Source organism: Mandrillus leucophaeus, unplaced genomic scaffold (assembly GCF_000951045.1).
Source record: "Mandrillus leucophaeus isolate KB7577 unplaced genomic scaffold, Mleu.le_1.0 Scaffold61, whole genome shotgun sequence".
In the NCBI taxonomy this organism is placed as follows: Eukaryota; Metazoa; Chordata; class Mammalia; order Primates; family Cercopithecidae; genus Mandrillus; species Mandrillus leucophaeus.
In genome coordinates, this window is record NW_012106586.1 from 3442874 (window position 1) to 3467396 (window position 24523).

At 40.8% G+C, this 24523-nt stretch overlaps 1 protein-coding gene across 1 annotated transcript in view; it reads left to right on the forward strand.

Moving 5' to 3' along the window:
* WASF3 (WAS protein family, member 3) overlaps nt 1-24523 on the forward strand; it is a 77511-nt gene that overhangs the window by 24761 nt on the left and 28227 nt on the right. Inside the window, exon 3 of the mRNA XM_011999959.1 lies at nt 7275-7417. Within this exon, the coding sequence (XP_011855349.1) occupies nt 7285-7417 (133 nt within the window). The 5' untranslated portion in view covers nt 7275-7284. The remainder of the gene's footprint in view (nt 1-7274; nt 7418-24523) is intronic.

Sequence of the window (24523 nt, forward strand, 5' to 3'; positions counted from 1 at the left end):
ATTTCACCCTTGGTTAATCTGACAATTGTGTGTCTTGGAGTTGCTCATCTCGAGGAATATCTTTGTGGTATTCTCTGTGTTTCCTGAATTTGAATATTGGCCTGCCTTGCTAGGTTGGGGAAGTTCTCCTGGATAATATCCTGAAGAGTGTTTCCCAACTTGCTTCCATTCTCCCCGTTACGTTCAGGTACACCAATCAAACGTAGATTTGGTCTTTTCACATAGTCTCATATTTCTTGGAGGCTTTGTCCGTGTCTTTTTACTCTTTTTTCTCTAAACTTGTCTCCTCACTTTATTTCATTAATTTGATCTTCAATCACTGATATCCTTTCTTTCACTTGATCGAATCGGCTATTGAAGCTTGTGCATGCATCATGAAGTTCTTGTGCCACAGTTTTCAGCTCCATCAGGTCATTTAAGGTCTTCTCTGCACTGTTTATTCTAGTTAGTCATTCGTCTAACCTTTTTTCAAGGCTTTTAGCTTCCTTGTGATGGGTTAGAACATGCACCTTTGGTTGGAGAATTTCGTTATTACTGACCTTCTGAAGCCTACTTCTGTCAACTCGTCAAAGTCATTCTCTGTCTAGCTTTGTTCCGTTGCTGGTGAGGAGCTGCGATCCTTTGGAGCAGAAGACATGCTCTGTTTTTAGAATTTTCGGCTTTTCTGCTCTGGTTTCTCCCTGTCTTTGTGGTTTTATCTACCTTTGGTCTTTGATATTGGTGACCTACAGATGGGGTTTTGGTGTGGATGTCCTTTTTTTTGATGTTGATGCTATTCCTTTCTGTTTGTTAGTTTTCCTTCTAACAGGTCCCTCAGCTGCAGGTCTGTTGGAGTTTGCTGGAGGTCCACTCCACACCCTCTTTGCCTGGGTATCACCAGCGGAGGCTGCAGGACAGCAAATATTGCAGAACGGCAAATATTGCTGCCTGATCCTTCCTCTGGAAGCTTTGTCTCAGAGGGGCACCTGCCTGTATGAGTTGTCTGTCAGCCCCTACTTGGAGGTGTCTCCCAGTTAGGGTACACGGTGGTCAGGGGCCTACTTGAGGAGGCAGTCTGTCCGTTCTCAGAGCTCAAATGCCATACTGGGAGAACCACTGCTCTCTTCAGAGCTGTTAGACAGGGATGTTTAAGTCTGCAGAAGTTTCTGCTGCCTTTTGTTCAGTTATGCCCTGCCAATGGAGGTGGAGTCTAGAGAGGCAGTAGGCCTTGCTGAGCTGCAATGGGCTTTGCCTAGTTTGAGCTTCTGGTCGCTTTGTTTACCTACTCAAGCCTTAGCAATGGCGGACGCCCCTCCCCGTGCCAGGCTGCTGCCTTGCAGGTTGATCTCAGACTGCTGCACTAGCAGTGAGCAAGGCTCCGTGGGCGTGGGACCCGCTGAGCCAGGGAGAGAATCTCCTGGTCTGCTGGTTGCTAAGACCATGGGAAAAATGCAATATTTGGATGGGAGTGTCCTGAGTGGGAGTGTCCTGGGTGGGAGTATCCCGTTTTTCCAGGTACAGTCTGTCATGGCTTCCCTTGGCTAGGAAAAAGAAATCCCCCAACCCCTTGCATTTCCTGGGTGAGGTGATGCACTGCCCTGCTTTGACTTGCCCTCTGGGGGCTACACCCACTGTCCAACCAGTCTCAATGAGAGGAACCAGGTACCTCAGTTGGAAATGCAGAAATCACCTGTCTTCTGCGTCGATCACACTGGAAGCTGTAGACCAGAGCTGTTCCTATTCGGCCATCTTGGAACAGAACTTATTTTTATTTTTTACCACCAATATCTCTGCGCCATCTGGGGTCTGCTGGATCATACAGTCTTAGCAGCCAGGCTGCTTGCACCACAGCCTAGACGTGCTGAGGGGTCCTTTCTTTCTCTGAGCCCCACTCAAAGCTGGCAGCTGCTGTGTCATGCAGTCTGTGGACCAGAGCCATATCCCAGGTGTATTGCCCCCACAACCCAACCTAATCGGCACTGGATTGGGGGATGCAAGATATAGCAAATTGTCTTTTCCTTAGGAGGAGATATCCCAGCATGCCCCTGACCTCTGGGTCCCTCCAAACTTCACCGCAGCTGCCAGACCTGGAATCTTCAGAGGGCTTATCTGCCACCTCTGGAGCATATGTGTCTTACCAAGACCTCCTGTGTGCTAGCCACCCTGTGCTTGTTCTGTCCAGTCAGCATGGCAGTGTTGCTCTCTTTCCTCTCTTAGGCCCAACACTGTCACAGCTAGGTTGTTGCTGGGATTCGTATTTTGTTATCGACTTAGCATCCAGAAAGAAGAGTTGCATGTAATGCCTGTAGGGGGAGGGTGCCTGCTGCCCTGTAGGGGAGAGGCCTCTGCAGCATCTTCCAGCTCAGCCAAGTGCAAGCCCAGAGGGTCCCAACTGGGGGACTTGCAGGTAGGTTGTTTGGACTCAACAATATCATAGGCATTCATCTAGAATTCCCCATCCCAGTTTTCAGAATGTCAGGTTTTCTCTCTCAGGGCCCAGACCTGCATACTTCACCTGCCTTGGCTGAGATTTAAACATTTCCAGCTCTTAACTCTCACAATTAGACCTTGGAAATTGGAAACCCACAGCTTTCCATTGTGTCTAACCATCCAATTCAGGTGGTGGCAAAGACTGCTTTGTACCCACTAGGAAGGCCCTGTTGCTCTCACACGTAGCTGGTAACTGCAGTTCAGTCTCCCATTATCCTTATGCAGGGCATCAGTGTGACTTTAGCAGTGACTAGCCAACTCCGCTGCTTTTCTGGAGTTTTTCCGCTGAATCTGCATTATTGCCTGGGACATGAAGCATCTCCCTTCATTTGGACATTTTCCAGGTCACCATCAGTGTAATCTTTAGCAGTTGAGCCATGACCTGTGCCAGGGACTACCCTCCTATCAGTTAGGTAGGATAGCATCCTCAACTGCAGAGTTGTCTGTGAGCATGTACCAGACCCCCCATCCCACCACCTGCTTTCTCAGATCATTCTCAGGGCCACTTGGGTTAGTCTGAGTCTGAGCAACAGACACCAAGATGGGATTACAGTTACAGGGTTTGATTAAGGATACCACCCACCTATGTGAAAGAAAAGGGGGTAGAGAAACTACTGGGGAGGCTGAGAGAGGCATCAAACCACAGTGCAAACCTGACCCTTACAGTGGGGAGGAGAGGGGGTTGGGTGTGAGCGAGCTCTCCTGGTCTGCCATGAGGTCTAAGGGAGATTCAGCAGAGCCGTCAGGGAATTCTTGTCTTTAATTCATCTTTGTCAACTTTTCTCAGTTATTTCATCCTGCTTTCTTGCTGCAGACTAGTGTTGTCATTCCCCATTTCATGTGGTGGGAGTTATCCATTTCCGTAGTTGAAGAGAGCAGCCAGACCAAGCTGGATAGCATCGTCCCACCTCCAAATTCCTAGGGAAGGACCGTGGCCCAGTTTCAGCCATGTCTGGGATCTAGTTCACAGCTACGTGAACAAGGTTGTCTCTCTCTAAATTGAGACATTTGCCAGAAAAGCTGGACAAACTACAGACCTAACACTAATAAACACTTTATATAACCTCTAATAGTCCTAAACATTTCATTAGCAATCGTTGTTTTATTCTTCGAAGAATGATTCAGATGGGTCATAGTTCTTCCAATAAAGGAATCAAGAGACGTACTTAAGTATTCTGTTGATGACTAACTGGATTAGTTCGTTAAATGTTTGTTTTTGTAATTGCGAAGTATTTTCAAGGGTAATCACTGATCCAGCATTTTTTCCTTTGACTCTTCCTTGCTCTTCAATTTATTCAAAACTGAATTAGTGTTAGAGAAGATAAAAACTGTCTGGGAGAAGAATACATTTGTTAGAGTACCGCTATGCTTTGGATGTGGTTTGTCTCCATCAAAACTGATACTGAAATTTGATCCCCCAGTGTGGCGACGTTGGGAGGTGTGGCCTAGTGGAAACCCTTATGAATAGATTAGTGCTTTCCCTGTGTGGTAAGTTCTCACTCTTGTGGGGATGGATTACTTCCTGTGAGAGTGGATTGTTAAAAAGAGTCTGGCTTCCTTGGTTTCTGTTTCTTCTCTCACCGTGTGATCTCTTTGCGTACACCCACTGTCCTCCTATTTTCTACCATGAGTGGAAGCAGCCTGAGGCCCTTACCAGGTGCAGCTGCCCAGAATCACAAGCCAAATAAACCTCTTTTCTTTATGAACGACCCAGTCTCAGGTACTCTGTTATAGCACCACTAAACTAAGACAAGTAATTGGCATTGAATTTGAAAGCCATAAAAATCATTGCTACATGATTGGAACTTTAAAGAAGAGCTGCAAAGCCCCCTTTTCTGAAGTTGTAGACAGGTAGCATGGCCTCTGTCTGGTGTCTTTTGTATTTATACAGGCATAGGAAATCCAAATAGAGGTTTAATGAATGTGAGAAATGAAGGCTGGGGATTAATTAGTCAAAGCTGAAATCCTGGAACAACAAAATGTGAAGTACCCCAAGGGAAGGCCAAAGAGAAATATGTATGTAAATGTCTCTGGCTGTACAGTCAGCAAACATTTTTTGAATAATCAGGTTGTGTCGAGGACTGTTCAGGGCATCGTGGGGAACACAGAATTCATGGACTCAGTCCCAAATTCAGGCAGCTTGTAGTTCATCTGGGAAGAAGACAACTGTCAGTCCTGCCTCTGCCAGGCATAGAGACTCCTGCAGTTTGCTTGGGATGGTAAATGGGGAAATGAATGAACTGCTGACATATTTTCCCTTCCGAATCCCTCTCAGAGCTCCCTGTTGTTCTAAAATAGAGTGTATTTATAGAAAATGTGAGGTATAGTGAAGCCAACAGATTAGGAGACAATGCCATAGAAAAGATAGCTTATTACCACAGTTCCCAAGAGGAGGGGTCACACCACACCACGGAGGGCCACATAGGAAGCCCAGGGTCCCTCAGGAGGCAGAGCGGGAGGGGGAACTGTGGACCGGAGCCTTTTTTGTGGTTTCTGTGGGAAGCAGTGTACGAAGCAGGGGAAGCAGACTCAGGATTGGCGGGTTTGAATAGTTTTGGTGGGCTGTCAGCTTGGGGGCTGTTTCTAGTTGTCTAGTAGTTTGGCCATGGGGTGATTTGCAGTGGGTAGTGGCTGGGAGTGTTAGAGCCTCATGGAGGAGGTGATAGGTATGTGGGCTCTGGATTGGTTGGTTTGCATTTGAAGAGGGCCATCTTAGGTGAGTTGTTTTCCATCTATTGGAATTAGTAACCCTGGGAGGATGGCACCAAGCTATCCACCCCCATGATCCAGAAACTTCCCACTGGGCCCCACTTTCAACACCTGAGATCACATTTCAACATGAGATTTGGAGGGGATAAACAAACTATATCAATAATCTTGTGAAAATGAAAATATATTCCAGTCATTGAATTTCCTAGTATTGTATGAAGATGAGGCTGGTTGTATGATTAGGAGGTTTGAAACTCTATAAACTCCTTAATGGAAAGTTGAGATTTTATTTATCATCTCTTTTTTTTTTTCTCACTGCAACCTCTGCCTCCTAGGTTCAAGTGATTCTCCTGCTTAAGCCTCCTGAGTAGCTGGGATTACAGGCACCCGCCACCATGCCTGGCTAATTTGTTTTTGTTTTTGTTTTTAGTAGAGAGGAGGTTTCACTTGTTAGTCAGGCTGGTTTTGAACTCCTGACCTCAAGTGATCCACCCACCTCAGCCTTCCAAAGTGCTGGGATTACAGGCGTGAGCCACTGAGCCTGGCCTATCATCTCCTTTTTGAAGAGAGGGGTGAGAGGGGTGAAAGGGATGCCTAGGATGTTGGAGAAGGCTTTCCTGAAGTGTCCGGTGGTCCCTGACTCTTTTTAAAGTCTGAGGCACTGGCGCTTGGGGAGATTTTGACAGGTGTTAAGTGCCTGGCTGGCAGTTTCAACAGGGGAAAGCCTCCCTCCCCGGTGTTCATATTTGTAGATCTTTTCTCTTCAAATATTCCCCAGGAAGGAATGTTCCAGTCTTTTTGGATGGGAGTAAAAGCCAGGCTGCCTGTGTTCTAGGAGCCAAGTGGAACAAGGGGTCAGGGGAGCTGTCTCACCAGTCATTGTAGACTTTGATTTAATTTCCTGTTTCCAGTACATTTCCTCCCCCTACCTTTAGCTATGCCTGGAGTCCCAAGTTCAAATTCTTCAATTTACCTTTCTTTTCCAGAGAGTAAAACACCCTGGGTTGGGTGGAGGAGGGGCAGCCCAGGAAGGGAGAAGGCATTCTTAAATGGAGTTTTAAAAGCCACCCCTCCTGTTTTATCTCCCCTCAATTCCTGTTTTGCATTTACCTGGTGCCTCCTACTCCTGAGCCCTTTTGTAGGGAGGGGGAGGTTCTGTGGCTCAGGTGGGCTTACTTGCTTGGGATGGTAAATGGGGAAATTCACCTGCTGCCCCCAGTTAGCGGTCTAGGTGTACCACAACGCCAGAGGTTTGTCTAGGTCCAGTTGCCTGCCACACAGAAAGCCAATCACTGAGACAATGAGTGTTGCCAGGGAAGAAAGCTTTGATTGGGTGCCATAGCTGAGGAGATGGGAGATAAGCCTCAAATCCATCCTCCTGACCTACTAAAATTAGGGGTTTATATAGCAGGAAGAAATGTAACCATACATTTAAAAAACAGGAATTAGGGAGAGATAAGGAAGGGGAGTTGGTCAACAGGAAACAGGTGGTCTTAGGCGGCTCATGATGGGTGAGGAGCCTGACTTCTCATGGTCCAGATGAGATGACCTAGTAAGTTTTAGTTTTTTAATACTACCTGGAAGGCCTGATGGATGGTTGCCTGAGAAAGCAATTCAGATAAGACAAATGTAACTTGATCAGGTTTCAAAACTCAGAGGGTCAATTTCTGTGTTTATTCAAAGAAACCATAAACACCGGTTCTATGGGACAACTGGGGTGATGTCACAGTGATGGCCTTTCCTGTCTCTCAATCTGGTTAAGTGGCCTCAGGTTTGTGGCTTTTGTCTCCTCTCTTGCTCTTGGTACATGTGGACTGTCTGCCTGTCCTCTCGCTCCTCATCTCAGTGAAGAGAGAAGTCAGAAAAACGGCCTGTATTATTTTTCTATAAAGTGAGATTATACTATACATAGACCTTCAGGATCCATAAAACTCACTAGAGTAATTCACTGTTTGTTGCATTTTAGCTGTTCTGTCACCTAGAAATTTTAGGATAATGAAAATTCCTGGAAAATTATCAATTTTCAAGGGAATTAAAATTCCAGATTTGTTAAAATGTGAATATGAGCTTATAAAGAATGTCTTTTCAATTTTCAGATTGTGAGCCATGCCTTTGGTGAAGAGGAACATTGAGCCCCGGCACTTGTGCCGGGGAGCTCTGCCTGAAGGAATTACCAGCGAACTTGAATGTGTGACCAATAGTACTCTTGCCGCTATCATACGCCAGCTGAGCAGTCTGAGTAAGTCATCTTTTTTCTGATTACCAGTGACATTACCTTTTTGTTAGCAAATTGGTTTTAATAGTTAAGTATTGTCCAAAGAAGAGATTGCAGCTTTAAGGAAAAGATCCTTTCTCCTTCTGTATGTCCCAGTGTGAAATTGACCACTGCACCCATACTGGGCTTGTGATGCTTAACTTCAGGCAATGAAGATGTGATGCTGTTACCAACTCAAAAATTGTTAGATAAGATCAAATGTGCAGTTTTAAAATAGTGTTAATTTTTAAAAGCTTTTGAAAATGAAGATAACTGGTAGTTTTTTTTTAAACTACCGATTATTATGAATTATTTTGTTAAACTTGAGTAGGACCAATTGTTTTGTTTTTTTAAGTGTAGTAGATTGAAGACTAGTTAACGCCTGTGATATGCCTGGCACATAGTACCTACTCAACAAATATTTGTTGATTGAATAACATCCCAAATGAACCATAGTGTAAAGCCAAACGATAGATTTGCCGATTTTAACCAACTAAAAGTTAAAATGCAGATACTGACTTCCAAATTGAGGTGAACAGCTCAGCTGATTATTGTATGTATGGTACCAGGTATGTATTTGCACGCGTAGATGTATGGCAAATGCAAGCATGGGAAGAAAAGGCTGCTTCTTATTCTGATTTTGAATATTAACATTAAATATCCGAAGAATATTTTATAAGACTCAAATATGCATGAGAATGCTTTTTCCTTCAAAGCTTTTTGAAGTTGCACTATTTTTCCCCTAACTTTTACATTTATTTCGTGATCTCGTTTTCTCACTTCATCCTACTCCTTTTCAGTTTAGATGGTTTATGTGGCATTTTTGGTGACAGGTTTTCACAGTTAAACTTTGCAGAAACTCTGTTAATAACTAGAAAATCTTCCATGAAATGTCCCATATTGGTAGCCTCAAGCAAAGGGCAACATTTTTTTAACTCAATTACTTTTATTTATTTTGAAGAAACGCTGCAGATAAGTATTGGTTTCTTTAATAGAATTGTACTATATTGTTACTGATACATTTTTAATAATATCTATAATCATTAGCTAAGGCAAAAAGTATGTAAGGAAATTACATAAAATGTTTTAAAATAAAATTTTTCTGGAATCTAAGCTCTATTATAATTGATTTTTGGTAGTGGCTATTGATAAAAATATGCAAATTCACATAATTACATGAAAACTCCTTATAAATTATTGAAGGGTAAAATTGTTTTTGTTTGTGTTTATTTTTGTAGGAATGCTTTTAGTCTTTTGTTTTGATGGCTGAAATGCCTGTTGGCACAAAGTGTAAGTGATGAAAGCCAACATAAACTGTCAGAGTTTTAATAATCAATCTGTATCTCATGCGGTAATATTCAGCGGAGTATTGTATTAGTTGTGTTTATGGTGTTTGCTTGGCCACAGTCTCCTGTAAGTGAATCTGCCCACACAGTATGCCTTGTTCTACATGGCCCTTCTGGTAAATAGAATAGTAATAGCCCCTCCAGATATGTCCATGTCCTTATCCTTGGAACCCGTGGATGTGGTATGTTATGTGTAAGAGGGAATTAAGGTTGCTGTTCATCCTGGTTTACCTGGTTGGGTTCAGTATAATCCACAAGGGTCCTTTAAATGGGAAAGGAGGGAGGTAGAAGAATCAGCACCAGGGTGACGTCATGTGGGAAAGACCCAGCTGCCATTGCTGACTTTGAAGATGGAAGAAGGGGCCATGAGCCGAGGAATGCAGGCAGACTCAAGAAGCTGGAGAAGGCAAGGAAATTGATTCTCTCCTGAAGTCCCCAGAAAGAACACAGATCTGCCAGTACCTTAGTTTTAGCCCAGTGAAATTCATTTCTGACTTCTGACATCCAGAACTGTAGGATAATAATTTGTGTTATTTTAAGCTGTTATGTTTGTGGTAATTTGATACAACAGCAATAGGAAACCACTCTAGCTTTGGTTGTGTTTTGTACCACCCTATCCACTGTAGCCTCATGATTGGACCATGGGTGGGAACCTGCCTAGTGGATAGTCAGTTCTGAGTTAGGCTACTGCAGTGCATCTCAGCCTGGCTTCTCTATCAGAATCACTTGGAGAACTTTAAAACAGGATGCTAGGGATCATCCCAGAGATTGTGCTTCTGGTAAGCACCAGAGATGACCCACAGAATTAGATACACACGTGTCTAGATTGAAACGATGAGCTGGGTCAGTCAGATCCTTTCAGGAAGTTCGAACTAAGAAATGCAGTGAATTTGCTGGTCTCTTATGGGACCTACAGCTAAAATGTCATCTGGTGCTGAAAAAGCCATAATGACCACCTGTTAGGCAAAGTTGTGGGAGGGGGCAAAACCCAGGAGGAAACTGAAGGAAGCCAGTTGGTGAGGAAAGGCAAAAGAAGGATGTACAAAGAGAAGCAAGAGCGTGAGCAAGACCGCGAGGCCCACAAGGTGGAGGCAGCAGCTGTTTCTAGACCTACCCAGGATGGCTTTTCCCTCCCATTTGCCGTACAGGGCTTGGGTGTCCTCACAGTGACCGTTCCTCACTTCAGGTTCCTTGAGTGCATCTGGGGCTTACAACCCAGAGAGCCTTACAGAAGGAGAGGCACAGTGATATATACTGCCAAGGATGTAATTTTGGAAAATGAAGATAACTGAGTGCAATGAACTGTGTTTGCCAACAATTCCGCATTGAAATCCTAATCCTGATTGTGATGGTCTTTAGAGCTAGGATTTTGGGGAAGTAAGAAGTCATGAGGTGGAGTCCTCATGCATAGGATTAGTGCCCTAATTAAAAAGTCCTGAGAGAGACACCTTGCCCCTTTTGCCTAGTGATGCCATAGCAATGAGGCACTGTCTTGAAGAAGAGAGTGCAACCCTCACTAGACATCAAATCTGTTGGCACCTTGACTTTGGAATTCCCAGCCTCCAGAATTGTGAGAAATAAATTTCTGTTGTTTGTAAGCCACCTACTCTGTGGTCTTCTGTTATAGTGGGTCAAATTGCCTGTGACACTGAATTACTGATTGGTGATAGAATATCAAAGTAGATTATCTGTAGTTTATGAGTGTTTATTCATTCAGCTCCCCTCTAACTACAGGAGACAGCAAATAACTTTGAATTGGGTTCTAGTTAGAAGTTAACCACATTTATAATTTAAAAAATACTTGGTAAGTCACATCAACAAGATTATAAAGTAGGAAACAGATATGCAGTTATTACAACCTGCTGTAAGACAGCACTAGCACATAGTAAATGACATTAATGTTTTGCATGAATCTTTAGTTGGTGGTGGTTTCCCACTGGGTATTAATATATTACAGGGGATGAGGAAAGTTATATGCAAATGTATATGAGCTAAAGTTGTTAGGAAGAATAAGAGAATTTAAAGGAATGTTTTATGTTATTTTTAAATTTTGTAATAATTCATCAGGTATTTAAAGAGATTTAGGAATGTATGAACCTATAATATTAAAAGTCTTCTTTTACAGTGTATTCATTCCTATGATAAAGTCAAGACATAATCATTTTTAAAATTCCTTTGAGGACCTACCTGGCCATTATTCAGTGGGTTCAAATGAGAATGGATCATCTGAATCCTCCTCACTTCCCTGCTCACCCCCACACCTGTGTCACTGGCCTCCCACCCTTATCTCCACTCCCCACAGTAGAAAATCATTTTCAGGTACAGATTGGGATAGATGATGTATAATTATCTGCTTCCTATAAGTGATACAGAGGGGGACTAGACTTTCTCTACATGTGTATCTTAAGGGAAACACCAGCACAACTTAGGGATTTGCCTTGAGCCTACACTGGTCATCACTGCTTGAGCAGCGGGGACTTGCCCTGGGAGACCTACTGTGAAAACCAGGGCACCTAATTGTTCTAGGGAAGGAAAAACAGACCAGGACTCCACAGGGAGTTTCTTTGGTGTTTTCTAAATAGGAAGAGAATTACCTGATCTTTCTGATTCTTGTCACATTTATGGAGACAGTTCAGGGTTATGAAGATTTAAATGACTTTGCATAAAGCAAGAAAAGTATCTGGTCTTAGATAGCTAATGGAATTCTGAAGGTCCTACAACTTTACATAACTTTTGGGAAATCTGTAGGTTTTTAGCTCTGGATATGCTTTTACTACATCCAGATCAGACACTTGACTTCAAGGGCCAGAAATTTGTCAGCGTTAAATTTTTAACGGCTTTTTAGAGAATTGAAATCTTTCCAGTGAGACTATATTGAATTTAGTAACAGTCATAGGGATGAAAGAGAGGAAATTTGTAACATGAGTGACCATATAGTTTAAAAAGATCACCAGTTTCACAGGTTTGTCCAATAAATTTTTTTAAGTCTTTCTTAATTTTCAGATTTTTTTCTTTGAGTGTTACCTCTGATACAGTACAGTGTGAGCAGTCAGAGTGGCCGGGGGAGGAAAGCCGCATGCCAGACAGTTTTAGGTGTGTTACTTGGTTTTCCAGCTAGGGAATTTCATTATCTTTTTCTTCAAATAATGACAGTTTAGTGTAGCAATTAACATTAAACTAGGAATGCTGTTTCATCATTTGCCTTGATTAATCTGAATGCTCTTGTTCCTGTCAGCTAGTTGGTCGATTAAAATCACAGTATCTTGTAATCAAATTCCTACTGATGTTGTGATGTAGTTTCAATATAAGTTGCTTAAAAAGGAGATGACATTTTTGCCAAGATGACATAAATACTTCATAAGTTTGATTTTGCTACTTTTTTTTTTTCCTTTGTTCTTGTGATAATAGCTGTTTCTCCCTCCTCCCCCTTAAAATTCTTCTCAGGATGTCACAAAGAAAGGAGTTAGAACTTTAGTGAGCCCTGCCAAAAAAAAAAAGTTTGGGTACGTTAATGGTACTATTAAGATAACATAGAACATTTAGCACAGAAACATACAAAAGAGTCAACTTTACAAAATTCCATTAATCAGAAAAAATTATTTGTAATACTTTGAACATATCTTTATACAGATGGTATCTCATTGTACATATAGTTTTATAGCCTGTACTTACTGTATAGTAAACGTATGTGTTGATTCTTATAAGACGCATTTTTGAATAGCTGGAGATTATGATATTGATATACCATAATTATTTAACCATTTTACTAATGTTGGACATATAGTTGTTTATTTGTAGGGGAACACTATTATAAATTCTTATTCAAAATAATTACATACATCTCTGGTTATTTTTGATTTTTTAAAAAAAGATTTCTTATGCCTGAGGAGTCATCAGGCTTCCTCATAACAAGCAAAGATAGTCATCACAAATAGCCCACAATTCTGTGACTCCATTAATTTTAAACATGCTTCTGTCTTTATAAATCATTATAAAATCTATTTTTGTTTAATTTTCACGTGTGGAGTAATTGTACAAATGAGAAAGGAAGTCTGTGTTCTTCCGAAAGGTTTCTAAGCGATTGTTTTTATTAATACGCCTTAAGATAGACGTTGTGTTTCCCACTAAACCAAATGCCCTCTCATACATTGGCTTTATGTAAGTGGATCTGAAGTTTGGAGGTGTGTTCAGTGACATAAGTGCAGTTCCACTCAGGATAGAGATTTTAGTATTTTAAAGGCATGCGCTGAATAAATGTCTTGGATGATTTAGCCAAACAAGATTTTGGGGGAGGAGAGGAGGATAAAACATGGTTTTTGAAGGAACTAGATTGTAAGTACATTTCTATACAGTTTGAGGCTAGGGTTGTGGGCAAGTTAAGATAAAATATATTGAGGTATCTGGACAGAAGTTGACTGGAAGGAACACAGCAAGAATTTAAGAATATTTAATGCTGCGAACTTCGTTTTTGCATCTCTCATGAACGAAGAAAGCCAGTGCAGGTAAGTAAAAAGTAATGTGTACTTAGGAAACTAGAAGATAGAATTCTGTCAGCAGGAGAATTGAAGGCGAGTATAAAAGCCCCACCACCCCGACAAAAGGCAGTATTATAGGGGATTTACAGACTCTCCTGACCCACCATGTGACCCGGAATGTCAGAAATACTTTCTTAAGGGTATCGTAGAAGTAATTATTAGTTAGGTTGTTTCTTATTTTTCCTTCCTCCATATGGATTTTAATACAGCAAGATTTAATGCATCATAATTCTTAAGAGCACAAGTTAGAGCAGTTCTGGCTATCACTAAATTTATCTGGCTTTATCATCTCTCTCGTTGTATTTCATAGAATTATATCTCATATCAGGTACATGATTGTGATTATCAGCAGCCTAAAGTAGTAGTCTTCCTTAAAAGACACCCTTTTAAAAAGGGAGTAAACATTCTCCGCTTTAATCTACTGTTCTTTTACACACATTGTTTGGCAAAATAAATATAAATATAAATATGAGATAGGTGGAAAAGGAAAAATATGTGACCTGTAATCAAGAGAAACAGAAGTCAGTCCGTAGAAGCAAGACCCACAGATGACTCCAATTTGGGAAATAACTGGTAAGTACTTTAGAGTAGTTATGAAGAATTTATTGAAGGGGTGTCCAGTTTCTGGTCTGGCTTTATAGAACTTGGAAGTCACTCATGTCTACACAGTAAGAGGAAGCTCAGTAATCTGAAAACCAACCTTTTGAAAGATCCATCACAGAAATGAAGTTACAGGACAAACTGATGCCCCCAAATCTGGAAACACAGAAACCCATGAACAGAAAGCCTTGTGGGAAGCATTTCAGGGTTGCAAAAACTTGGTGAGTTGCTGGAGGCTCAATGAGGACAAGTTTGAGAGTTAGAAGCTCCAGAGGGGCCCAGTTAGAGGGGCTTCCACACTTGTGTATTTTACTGCGAGCAACCTTACCAGGTTCTTACACTGAAGACTGGAGAAAAATCTCTGTTCGTCCATTCAGGGGAGAGGGGAATGGACTTTAAGCCCAAAACATCTGGGCATAGTGGCTCACACCTGTAATCCCAGCACTTTGGGAGGTCGAGGCGGGTGGGTTATGAGGTCAGGAGTTCAAGACCAGCCTGCCCAAGATGGTGAGAACCCATCCCTCCTAAAAAAATACAAAAATTAGCCAGGCGTGGTGGTGGGCGCCTATAATCCCAGCTACTCGGGGGGCAGAGGCAGAGAATTGCTTGAACCCGGCAGGCGAAGGTTGCAGGGAGCAGAGATTGTACCACCACATTCCAGCCTGGGCAACAGAGTGTCACTCTGTCTCAAAAAACAAAACAAAACAAAACAAAAAACAGCAACAACACCAAAATGCCCAAAACATTTGAGTCTTTTTAACCTGCCTGCCCTCCAAAGAAATTATTTCAGCAGAGTCTAACAGACTGAGATTTTACCAGAGCTTAACAGACCTGGTTGGAGGGAAATACACAACAGCTCCAGTCCCTTCTGGTCTTTCTGCCTAACCTGAGGGGAAGTGGGAGTGAGACCCAGGGTCCCAGGCTCATTAGAAGACTGAGACCCCAGTCATAGGACTGTGGAACACTCCCTTTTCACACCCAGCCCCCCACCCCCTGACACCTTACCAGCGCAGCACTAAGGGCCTGTGTACTGAGATTCCTTTCACCTTGTGTGTCATGTCTGGTTTTCATCAGAAAATTACAAAGCGTACTAAAAGGCAAAAAACACAGTTTGATGGGACAGAGCTAGCATCAGAACCAGATTCAGATATGGGAGGAATATTGGCATTGTCAGACCAGGAGTTTAAAAGAACTGTGATTAATATGCTGAGGGATCTAATGGAAAAGTAGACAACATGCAAGGACAGATAGGTAATGTCAGAGAGATGGAAATTATAAGAATCAAGAAAAATATATTGAATGTAGTGCAAAAGTCGAACAACGTGTGAGGAAATAGCAGTTTCAGCAGAGAAATGGAAATCATTTTTTTTTTGTTAATGCTAGAACTGAAAAATACAGTATCAGAAAGAAAGAATTCACTTGTGGGGACCCAATAGCAGACAGGACACAGCAGAAGTGATTGGTGAACTTGGAGACAAGTTAATAGAAATTATCTAAACTGATTCACAAGAGAAAATGAATTTAGAAAGAAGGCAACAACAAAAGTTTAGCGCATCCAAAGTACGGGACCATATCAAATGGTATGACACATACATAATTGGAATTCCAGAACAAAAGGAGAAAAAGAGAAGGAATAGAGCAGAAGAAGTAATGGAAGATAAGTTTTGAATATTGATGATAGATATCAACTAACAGACACAAGAAGCTCAGCAAAGTATAAAGTATACAGAAGGTATAAAGTATACAGAAAGTATAAAGAAAACCACATCATAAAAAAATTGCTAAGGAGGCCAAGGCGGGTGGATTACTTGAGGCCACGAGTTCGAGATCAGCCTGGCCAACATGATGAAACCCCATCTCTACTAAAAATACAAAAGTAGGCTGGTACCGTGGTGCATGCCTGTAGTCCCAGCTACTTGGGAGGCTGAGGCATGAGAATGGCTTGATCCTGGGAGGCAGAAGTTGCAGTGAGCTGAGATCATACCACTGCACTCCATCATGGGCAACAGAGCGAGACTGTAAAAACAAACAAACAACAACAAAAAACCAAAAAAAATTTTGCTAAAGGAACAAAGATAAAGAGAAAATCATAAAAGAAGCAAGAGGAAAAGTATACATTATGTAAAAGAAGGGAACAATGTTAAGGATGACAGCTGACTTGTCATCAGAAACATCAGACCAGAAAACAGTGGATAAGTGCTAAAAGAAAGAAAATTGTCGTTCTATAATTCTACAGTCGGTGAAAATATCTTTTAAAAATGAAAGACATTTTGTTCAGACAAGAATCTCAGAGAATTAGTCTTCCAGCAACCTGTACTACAAACAATTCTTATGCTGCAGGGAAATGATACCATTTGGAAACCTGGATCTGCAGGGAGTCCAGATTACCAGAAAAAGTAAATAGGGGATTAAATAGAAAAGGTCATCAATAATTAGGTCTATGTCTGCTTAAAAGACTAGTAACTGTCTAAAATTTATGGCGTTTATAATCTATGTGACAGTAAAATATGTGGCAGTAAATGCTGAGTGTGAAAGTGATAGACTTACACTGTTGTGTTTTACATTGTTTATGAAATATTATGTTATTTGAAAGTAGAGATGAGTTAAGGGCACATAGTATAATTTCTAGTAACCATCAGGAATAACATACAGATATCAAGCAAAATCCTAAAATAATGATTTGATTATCCCAGAAGACAAGAAAGGAAGAACAAAGGAAGAAGAAACAGAAGGGCTAAATGGAAAACAGTCAGATGATAGATTTAATCCTAACCACATCAATAGTTTCTTTAAATAGAAACATTTTAAACTTTCTCTTAAAAGGCAGAGATTATCAGGCTAAATTAAAAAGTGAGACTAAAATACTTGCATTTTGAGGATGAAGACACTGATTTAAAGAAAGTTAATGAAAAAATATGCCCTGCAAATGCAAGATGTAAGAAAAAATATGCCCTGTGAATACAAGATATAAGATATGGTTTTGTGAATGTTAGATGAAGTAGACTATAAAACAGATAAGCCAGGACCTTTAATGGTGGTAAAAGAGTCAAGAACACAGAGCTTTAAATGTATATGTACCTAATAAGAGGGCTGCAAACTACATGTAATAAAAATAGAACTGAAGGGCGAGGTAGGCAAACTCAAAATCATAATCGGAGATTTTAACAAGTACCCCTCAGTAATTGAAAGAACAAGTGGACAGAAGATATGTAAGGATATAGGGGGTTTGAAGAATATACCAGCCAATCTGACTTAATTCATCTTTGTATACCAAACTCCCAAGTTGTAGAATACACATTCTTTTAATTTCCCATGAAACATATACCAAAACGGGACATCTGATAGGCCATAAAATAGTAAGTTTAAAAAGATTAATATACAGAGGGTGATGATAATGGGATAATTATTATCTTTTTAGATAATTCTCAAATATTGGAAAATCAAACAGTATTTAAAAATCAATCCTCGGGTCAAAGAAAAACTCAAAAGGGAAATTAGAAACGATTTCTAACCATGTGGTAATGAACACGAAATACCAGTGTATTTGTGGGATAAGTGTGTAGAGAAAAATTAGTAGCTTTAAATGGTTATGTTAGGAAAGAAGAAAGGTTTAAAATCATGAGCCCATGCCTCAGGTGGGCCCTTGGTGTTGCTCTGCACTCCTGTTGTAATCTCTGTGTTAGTTTTTGTGCTCCTAGTTGCCTATTTCATGTCTTTCCACCTAGTACCTCCCTACTCTGCTGATGACTGTGCTTCTTATTTCACTGGTAAAAGAAAAGCAATCAGAGGAGCAGTAAAGGTCTCCCTCTGACACATTGCACGCTGATAGGCCCCGTACCCATGTGTCCTGCTCACCCTCCCTTAAATGGACAGGCTGTTCCTGCTCCTATCCAAGCGTCTCCTCCAGCTGAGCACTGGATTCCATACCCTCAGGCTCCTTCCAGGCTACATGCACCTTCTGTCTTCTCTGTATTTTCTTTTCCCCTTCTTTCTGTGTCATTCTCATCAAGTATAAATATGTAAAGAAATCTCCCAATTTGTGTACATTTCAAATCATCCTCTCTCTCTCATCCATTTCTTGCTCCCACAGCAGGATTCCTTGAAGGATGTATTCATACTCTATATCCCACATTGTCTGTTGTCCCCATTGAGATTTCGTCACACTCATGCTTTTGAAACTGCTCATTGGCATGACCAGTGACTTGCATACTGCTAAAATCCAGTGGCCAGGCTCCCTTGTTACTTCATCTGTGACTGGCATGCGACTCACAGATAACTGCCTCCTCTGGAGAAACACTCTTCACCTGCACAGTGGTCTGCCACCCCACTCTGGTGTTTTTCCTACCTCACAAGCTATTCTTTGTCTCCTCAATGATCTTCCCCACTTGGCTCTTCTCTGCCTGTTCTCATTTACTAACTGACCTCATCAGGTCCCATGGCTCAAAATAACGTCTTTATGCTGATGATGTTCAAATGTATGTCTTCAGTTCTGACCTGTCTCCTGGCTTCAGACTTACATACAACTATACAACTGTCCACTCAGTATCTTCACTTGGATTTCTAATAGGTATCTCTAATCTCACATGTCTAAAACTGCAACTACGATTTCTTTCTTTCCCAGCCATCCCCCATCTGTCTTAGCAAGTGGAAACTGTCCTCTTACAGTGCTTTTGATTATCTTCTTTCTCTCATATCAGAGACATCCAGTCCAATAATGAATGAGGTCAGTCATCTTGTCAGTCATCTTCAAAATGTATAGCAAATCTGTATGCCTGTTAGCTGCCCCGATGTCACTATTCTGATCCAGGTCAGTATGCCTCTCGCCTTCTGTCGGATTTCCAGTCACTTCCCTCAACCCCCTCCCCAACACAAAGGGAAGGGCATCTGTTTCTCTGTCCTCTTCTTCTGCCCTTTTCCCCATCACTCACTGGGCTTTAGCCACACTGGCCTCCTTGATGTTGCTCATATACACCAAGCACGTATTTGTCTTCTGTCTGGAAGGTTCTCGCCCTAGATATTCATCTTCCCCCTCTTCAGTCAGTTGATACCATCTTATCAAAGAGGCCTTTTGTGACCACTGAAATACCACCACCCACTTCCTTCCACTCTGTTCTCTATAAAAAAATACGGCTTTATTTTCCCCGTAGTGCTTATTTTCACCAGTCACATTGCTTGTTTATTGTCTCTTTTCCTCAACCATAATATACCCTTCATGAGAACAGGGCCTTTGTCCACAAGTGTATTTCTTCAAGCAACAAGGACAAGGCCTGATACACAGTGGATGCTTGAATATTTGCTGAAAAAATGAATACGCTTAATAATCAATGTCTGTTCTTAAAATGCTTAGAAAGAATACTGTAATGAAGTATTTTAAAAGTTAATTGTAGTTAATTATGGTTGACGTTTCTTTTTATTTTTCTGAATTTTTCAAATTTTCTATCATGAGCATGTGTTTTATAATCAGGATGGTAGCAGTAGTCTTTAATTGGACTTTGGGTCATTTTTCCTACTGTTTACTTTCCTGTATTTTCTGTATTTCTTACAATAAGCATGTATTTTATAGGAGAAAAAATACTTCTAAAAAAGAGGGAAAAAACTTTAAGCCCAATGTTACGACCTGTTACTTTATGGAATTCAATAGGAACTGACATTACAGATACTATATTGAAGTTTCTTTTTTAACTTTTCATTTTGAAATGATTTTAGACTTTAAAAAGATCAAAAACAGTACAAATAATTTCCGTAAGCTTTCACCCAGATTTCCCAGATTTTGTTTTACATTTCTTCTTTTTCTCAGACCTCTCTTCCACTTTCCCACCATACATATGCATATATGCATATATATTAAAAATGATCTCTTTTTTTGTTTCCTTTAATCTGAAATGGTTCCTCAGTCTTTCTGTGACTTTTATGACCTTGACGCTTTAGAAGGGAACCAGCATTTATGTTATGGAATGTCCCTTGGTTTGGATTTTCTAATATTTCCTCATGACTAGATTTAGGATATTGACAGAAATACCACACGGGGATGATGTGTCCTCCCCTGTGCGTTTCATTAGGAAGCTCGTGTGTCTGCTTGTGCCGTAACTGGTGATACTGACTTTCATCAGTGGATTGATTACCCAAAGTTTCTGCAATGCAAAGATTTTTTTCCCTATGTAATTAAAAAGTATCATATGGGGAGACACTTTGAGACTGTATAAATGTTCTGTTTCCCATCCTTCTTTGAACCCACTAGTCTCAGCATCCACTGATGATCCTTGACGGAAACGGTTGCTGTGGTGGTTGCAGAATGATGATTTTTTTTTGTCATGCCATAATTTCTTCAACATTAGTTAGTTAGCATTCTGCTGCAAATGCTTTCACTTATTTCCCTATTTATTTACTTGCTCATTTATATCAGTATGGACTGATGGATTATTTTATTCTGTGGTTTATAATCCATTGACTTATTTTGATCCTTACATTTTTCTACATTTGGCTGGTGGGAGCCCTTTCAAACAGGCTTCTGTATCCTTTTGACATCTCCCCACCAATCTCAGAAGTCAAGTCCTTTGAGCACTTTACTCTTTCTAGCACAGCAGTGCATTCTAGGCTCATGTGGTTTTCTACCCTGCGCCGTGGAGTCATTTTCCCAAGAAACCTGTTTCCTTTTAGTGGAGAACAAAAAGCCAAAATCTTGACAAACCGAGATCTAGGTGCTAGTGTGTGTGCTGAAATTTATGAAAGCTCTAGTTACGACTGCTCTTTTGTTCCCCGGGAAGGACTCATACGAGATAACTTGGTTGTTTCCAGTAAATCTTCACTTTTAAATACAGCTGAAAAATCCATGTACAGTTTTTATGCTTTGGCAATTTAGAGGTGTGAGATAAAGTCAAAATATTAGTGATTTTCTTTATACTTCGTTTTCCAAAGTAAGAAAAGTTTCTTTTAAGCTATTCATGTCTTTAAACAACTGAATATAGTTTCGTAAACAAATTAAAACATTTACCTTTCTCTTTACCTAAACGCTCTTTACCTAAAACTCTCTTTACCTAAATTCTCTTTACCTAAAACTCTCCAGAATTTAGAAACTATTTATCAGTGGCTAAGGCCAAAATAATTGTCACTCAGTTACTAAAAATAATTCATTATTCAAAAAATAACATATAATTTCATGTCATGACCGACCCCATATTACTGACAATCTGGCCAGCCTACAATAAATAACAAAGTTATTTTTCCCCACCAAGAAACATGACTTCCTGGTAATAAACCTTCCCAACACCAAGAAATAAAAAAAGGTCTTATTCTAACCCAAACAAAAATTAATCATCAGTACTTCCATAAAAATTTTTAATTTAAAAGTACAGTTAGTATATAAATATATCCCAATTTTGTTATGTTTTCTCCGATCTGTAACTCACTTTTATACTAAATTATTTAATTTATTTTACATAAATACTACCATATATAATCTATAGTTCCTTGTAATAGTCCCATTAAAATATATTAGGTACAGAAAAAGATGACATCAAGCAAAAAACGAGATCATATGAATTAAAAAAATAAATACAGTCCAAAACGTGTTTTCCAATAAATAGATGAGTATACACACCAAACCCGATACTCATTCCTTACGACTGTGACAACTGTGACTAAAGACTGTGGACTTTCCTAGACAAGAGGCTTCCTGACTACATAATACAATCACTGCTGCTCTTGTAGATACAACCAGAGGGTGGAATTATGACCAGAAGGGGGAACTTGTGAGCCCTTTGCGCATTCTCTTGGCTTGCTAGCAGAATTTCACAAAATCCCTTGTCAACAAAACTTCACAAAGTGCCTGACTCAAGGACTGAGAGCAGCCCTCTGGAAGAATGCCCTAAAGATGATACACAGGGTAGAGTGCAGGTTCCCGCATCCCCTGCCTAAATCACTGCATTTTCCAAAAAAGGTGAATCAATAATCCTAGCCCTTATCTTCTCCTCTGCAGAAGATAATGTCTATTGATTTTGCTTTTATCATGTATAACCAGATGTATCCTCACATTTTACTCTATTGTAACATCTATTAGGTTGGTCTAAAAGTATTTAATATAACTTCTAAACACATTTGATGTACCTGCTAGACACAGGCAGGGCCACCATCACTTATATATAAACTGTGGGCCAAAATACTACTTTAAAATAGTCTAACAACTCCTGAGAAGCCTCTCCCGGGTTACATTCCTCAGTAAGACTTACAAATAAAGCCATTTTTCAAATTCTTCAAAAGCCTGGTTTTTCTTTAGTTGACAGAGGCATTTATCTCAACCTGATGTACTTGGATATGAGTTCATGTGGTACTAGTAAGTCCAGAAGTGGAACCTTTGTCAACAAAGAATGAATAAATTGCATTTACCTCAATGTGGTCCATAATTCAGAATTAGTTTAGCTATTAATGGACTTGCCGTTGAAAGAGTGAGTAGAATTCAGCTTTTCAAATCATTTGCTGTTTGCAAAACTGAAGGCTGTAATTATAACACTTTATTCTTATTCATCAGAAAATATAGCTCCTTCCATTTTTTTCTCTTCAGACACTTGTCAGCTTTCAGCAGCTGGCAAAATATTAATTATGCAAGTCTTTAAATTTTATGTCCCTTTATAAATTGAGAACTTCTGAGTGGAAATGCAGTATCAGTTGCATGTTTTTCAAGTAGGGTTAGGCATCGGACATAGAGGCAAATGTTGCCTGTCCTTTTCTGCTTATACAGGATTGAGCTGAGAGTACATGGTGGTGTTCTCAATAGTAGTTGCTGTGCTTTGAGAATATTGCTGTCACTTTTGCAAGAGGCTATGGGATACACTCCCATATTCTTGGTATATATGCTGTCCCTATTAATTAGTTTTCTGTACAGCCGAAGGGGATGGAATGGGAGCTTTTAAGTTGCACTGGAGTATGTGTGTATATATAAATTTATTTTAAACTGTGAATGGTCAAGCAGAAACACAAAAATTGGTTTCATTTTGTGACTATGTCAGACATTGAGAAATAAAGAACTGATAGACTTGAATATGAAGCATTCGGAACATGGCGTTCATCTACAAATCACCCAGCATTTCACCAAATGGATTCTATAAAACAGTAGTTTTGAAAGATGTTATTAGGTGTTTCCAGGCCCAGTCGCTATAAGTACATGATATGTGAGAATGCTTCTCTTGCAAATTGCCAGTGCACATTAGCTTATTAATGACTTTGAGACACCCCAAGGCATAGAAACATGTTTAATCCTTTAGCTCCTCATTGCCCAGCCTTCCTTGAGCAGGAAGCATTTGTTCGCTTTGTGCTTGTTAGCAAGAAACACTGGCATAGATCATGTGCTTTTCATTCAGCTGGTAGTTGTTGAGCACTGGCTGAGTACAAGCAGTGCAGAGGTGAAAGGCAGAGCTCCAGCTCTCCTAGAGCTTAGATGAATGAAGGCAAGATTAGAGTTCTCTGACGAGTCCTGTGATCCAGGTCAGCTCAGGGCATTGTGGAGCACGGAGGGGGCAAGTGCTCTTACAGAGCCCAGCCTACATCCTGAGTTAGCCAGGACTCAGTTCTTGTGTTTTTATTCACTTATTCTGAAATCTTTTCTGAGTACCTACTACAAGCCAGGCATGCTCTAGACATTGCAGACTGATAAAGCAGTACACAGAGCTAAGGGGAATCCTTGTCTTTGTGGATCATATGTTCTAGTGATGGGAGACAGACAAGAAACAAGATGAATACATACAAGTGCATAATTTATTACTTGGTGATTAGTGCTAAGCAGGAAAATACAGCAGAGCAGGGATAAGAGGGGTGTGTGATCACATGTGGGATGAGGTGATGGCATTTAGCCAGGGCTGCGAGGAAGTCCTCACTTAGAAGGTGACATTTGGGTATAGAGCTAGATGAAGTGAGGGAGCAAACCACGTAGTCTCTAGAGCAGAAGTGGTCTACACAGAAGGAACTGGAAATGCAAAGAACTCGGGAGAAGGGGGATGCTTGGCATGTCTGAGAAACAGTGAGGAAGCCAGGGTAGTTGGAGTGGGACATACAAGGGAGAAGTTAATAGGAGATGAGGCCCAAAGGTGAACGGAGCTAGGTTGTGTAGGAGCTTATAAGTGGTCATCTGGCCTTTAACTTTTATTCTGAGTGAATTGGTAAGGCATGGAATGGATTTGAACACTCAGAGGAGCAACAGGATCTGAGGCTGGTTTGGACAAGATGGCCGGGGCTGCTTGGTTGAGAGTGTTCTGAGCAGGGGCGTGGATGGAGGCAAGGTTGCTGGAAGACCAATCCCTTGGCAGTTAGGGAGGTCGAGGCGAGTGGTGATTATGCCTTGGGGCAGGGTAGGATCAGGGCAGGTGGTGCAGAGCAGTCAGACCCTGGATGTATTCTGAAAATGGATGTGTATGACAGTTTGCTGGAGAGCCAGTGTGGAGTGTGAGTGAATGAGAGATGGCAAGAATGACCCTAAAGTCTGGGACTGGAGCAACAGGAAGAATGGAGCTGGCTCTTCCAACAGGGGAAGACAGGAGAGGAGCAGGCTTATGAGGGGGTGTGTGGACTCCATTCCGGCCAAGTTATATGTTCAGTTATCAGACACCCAGTGGTGCTTCAGT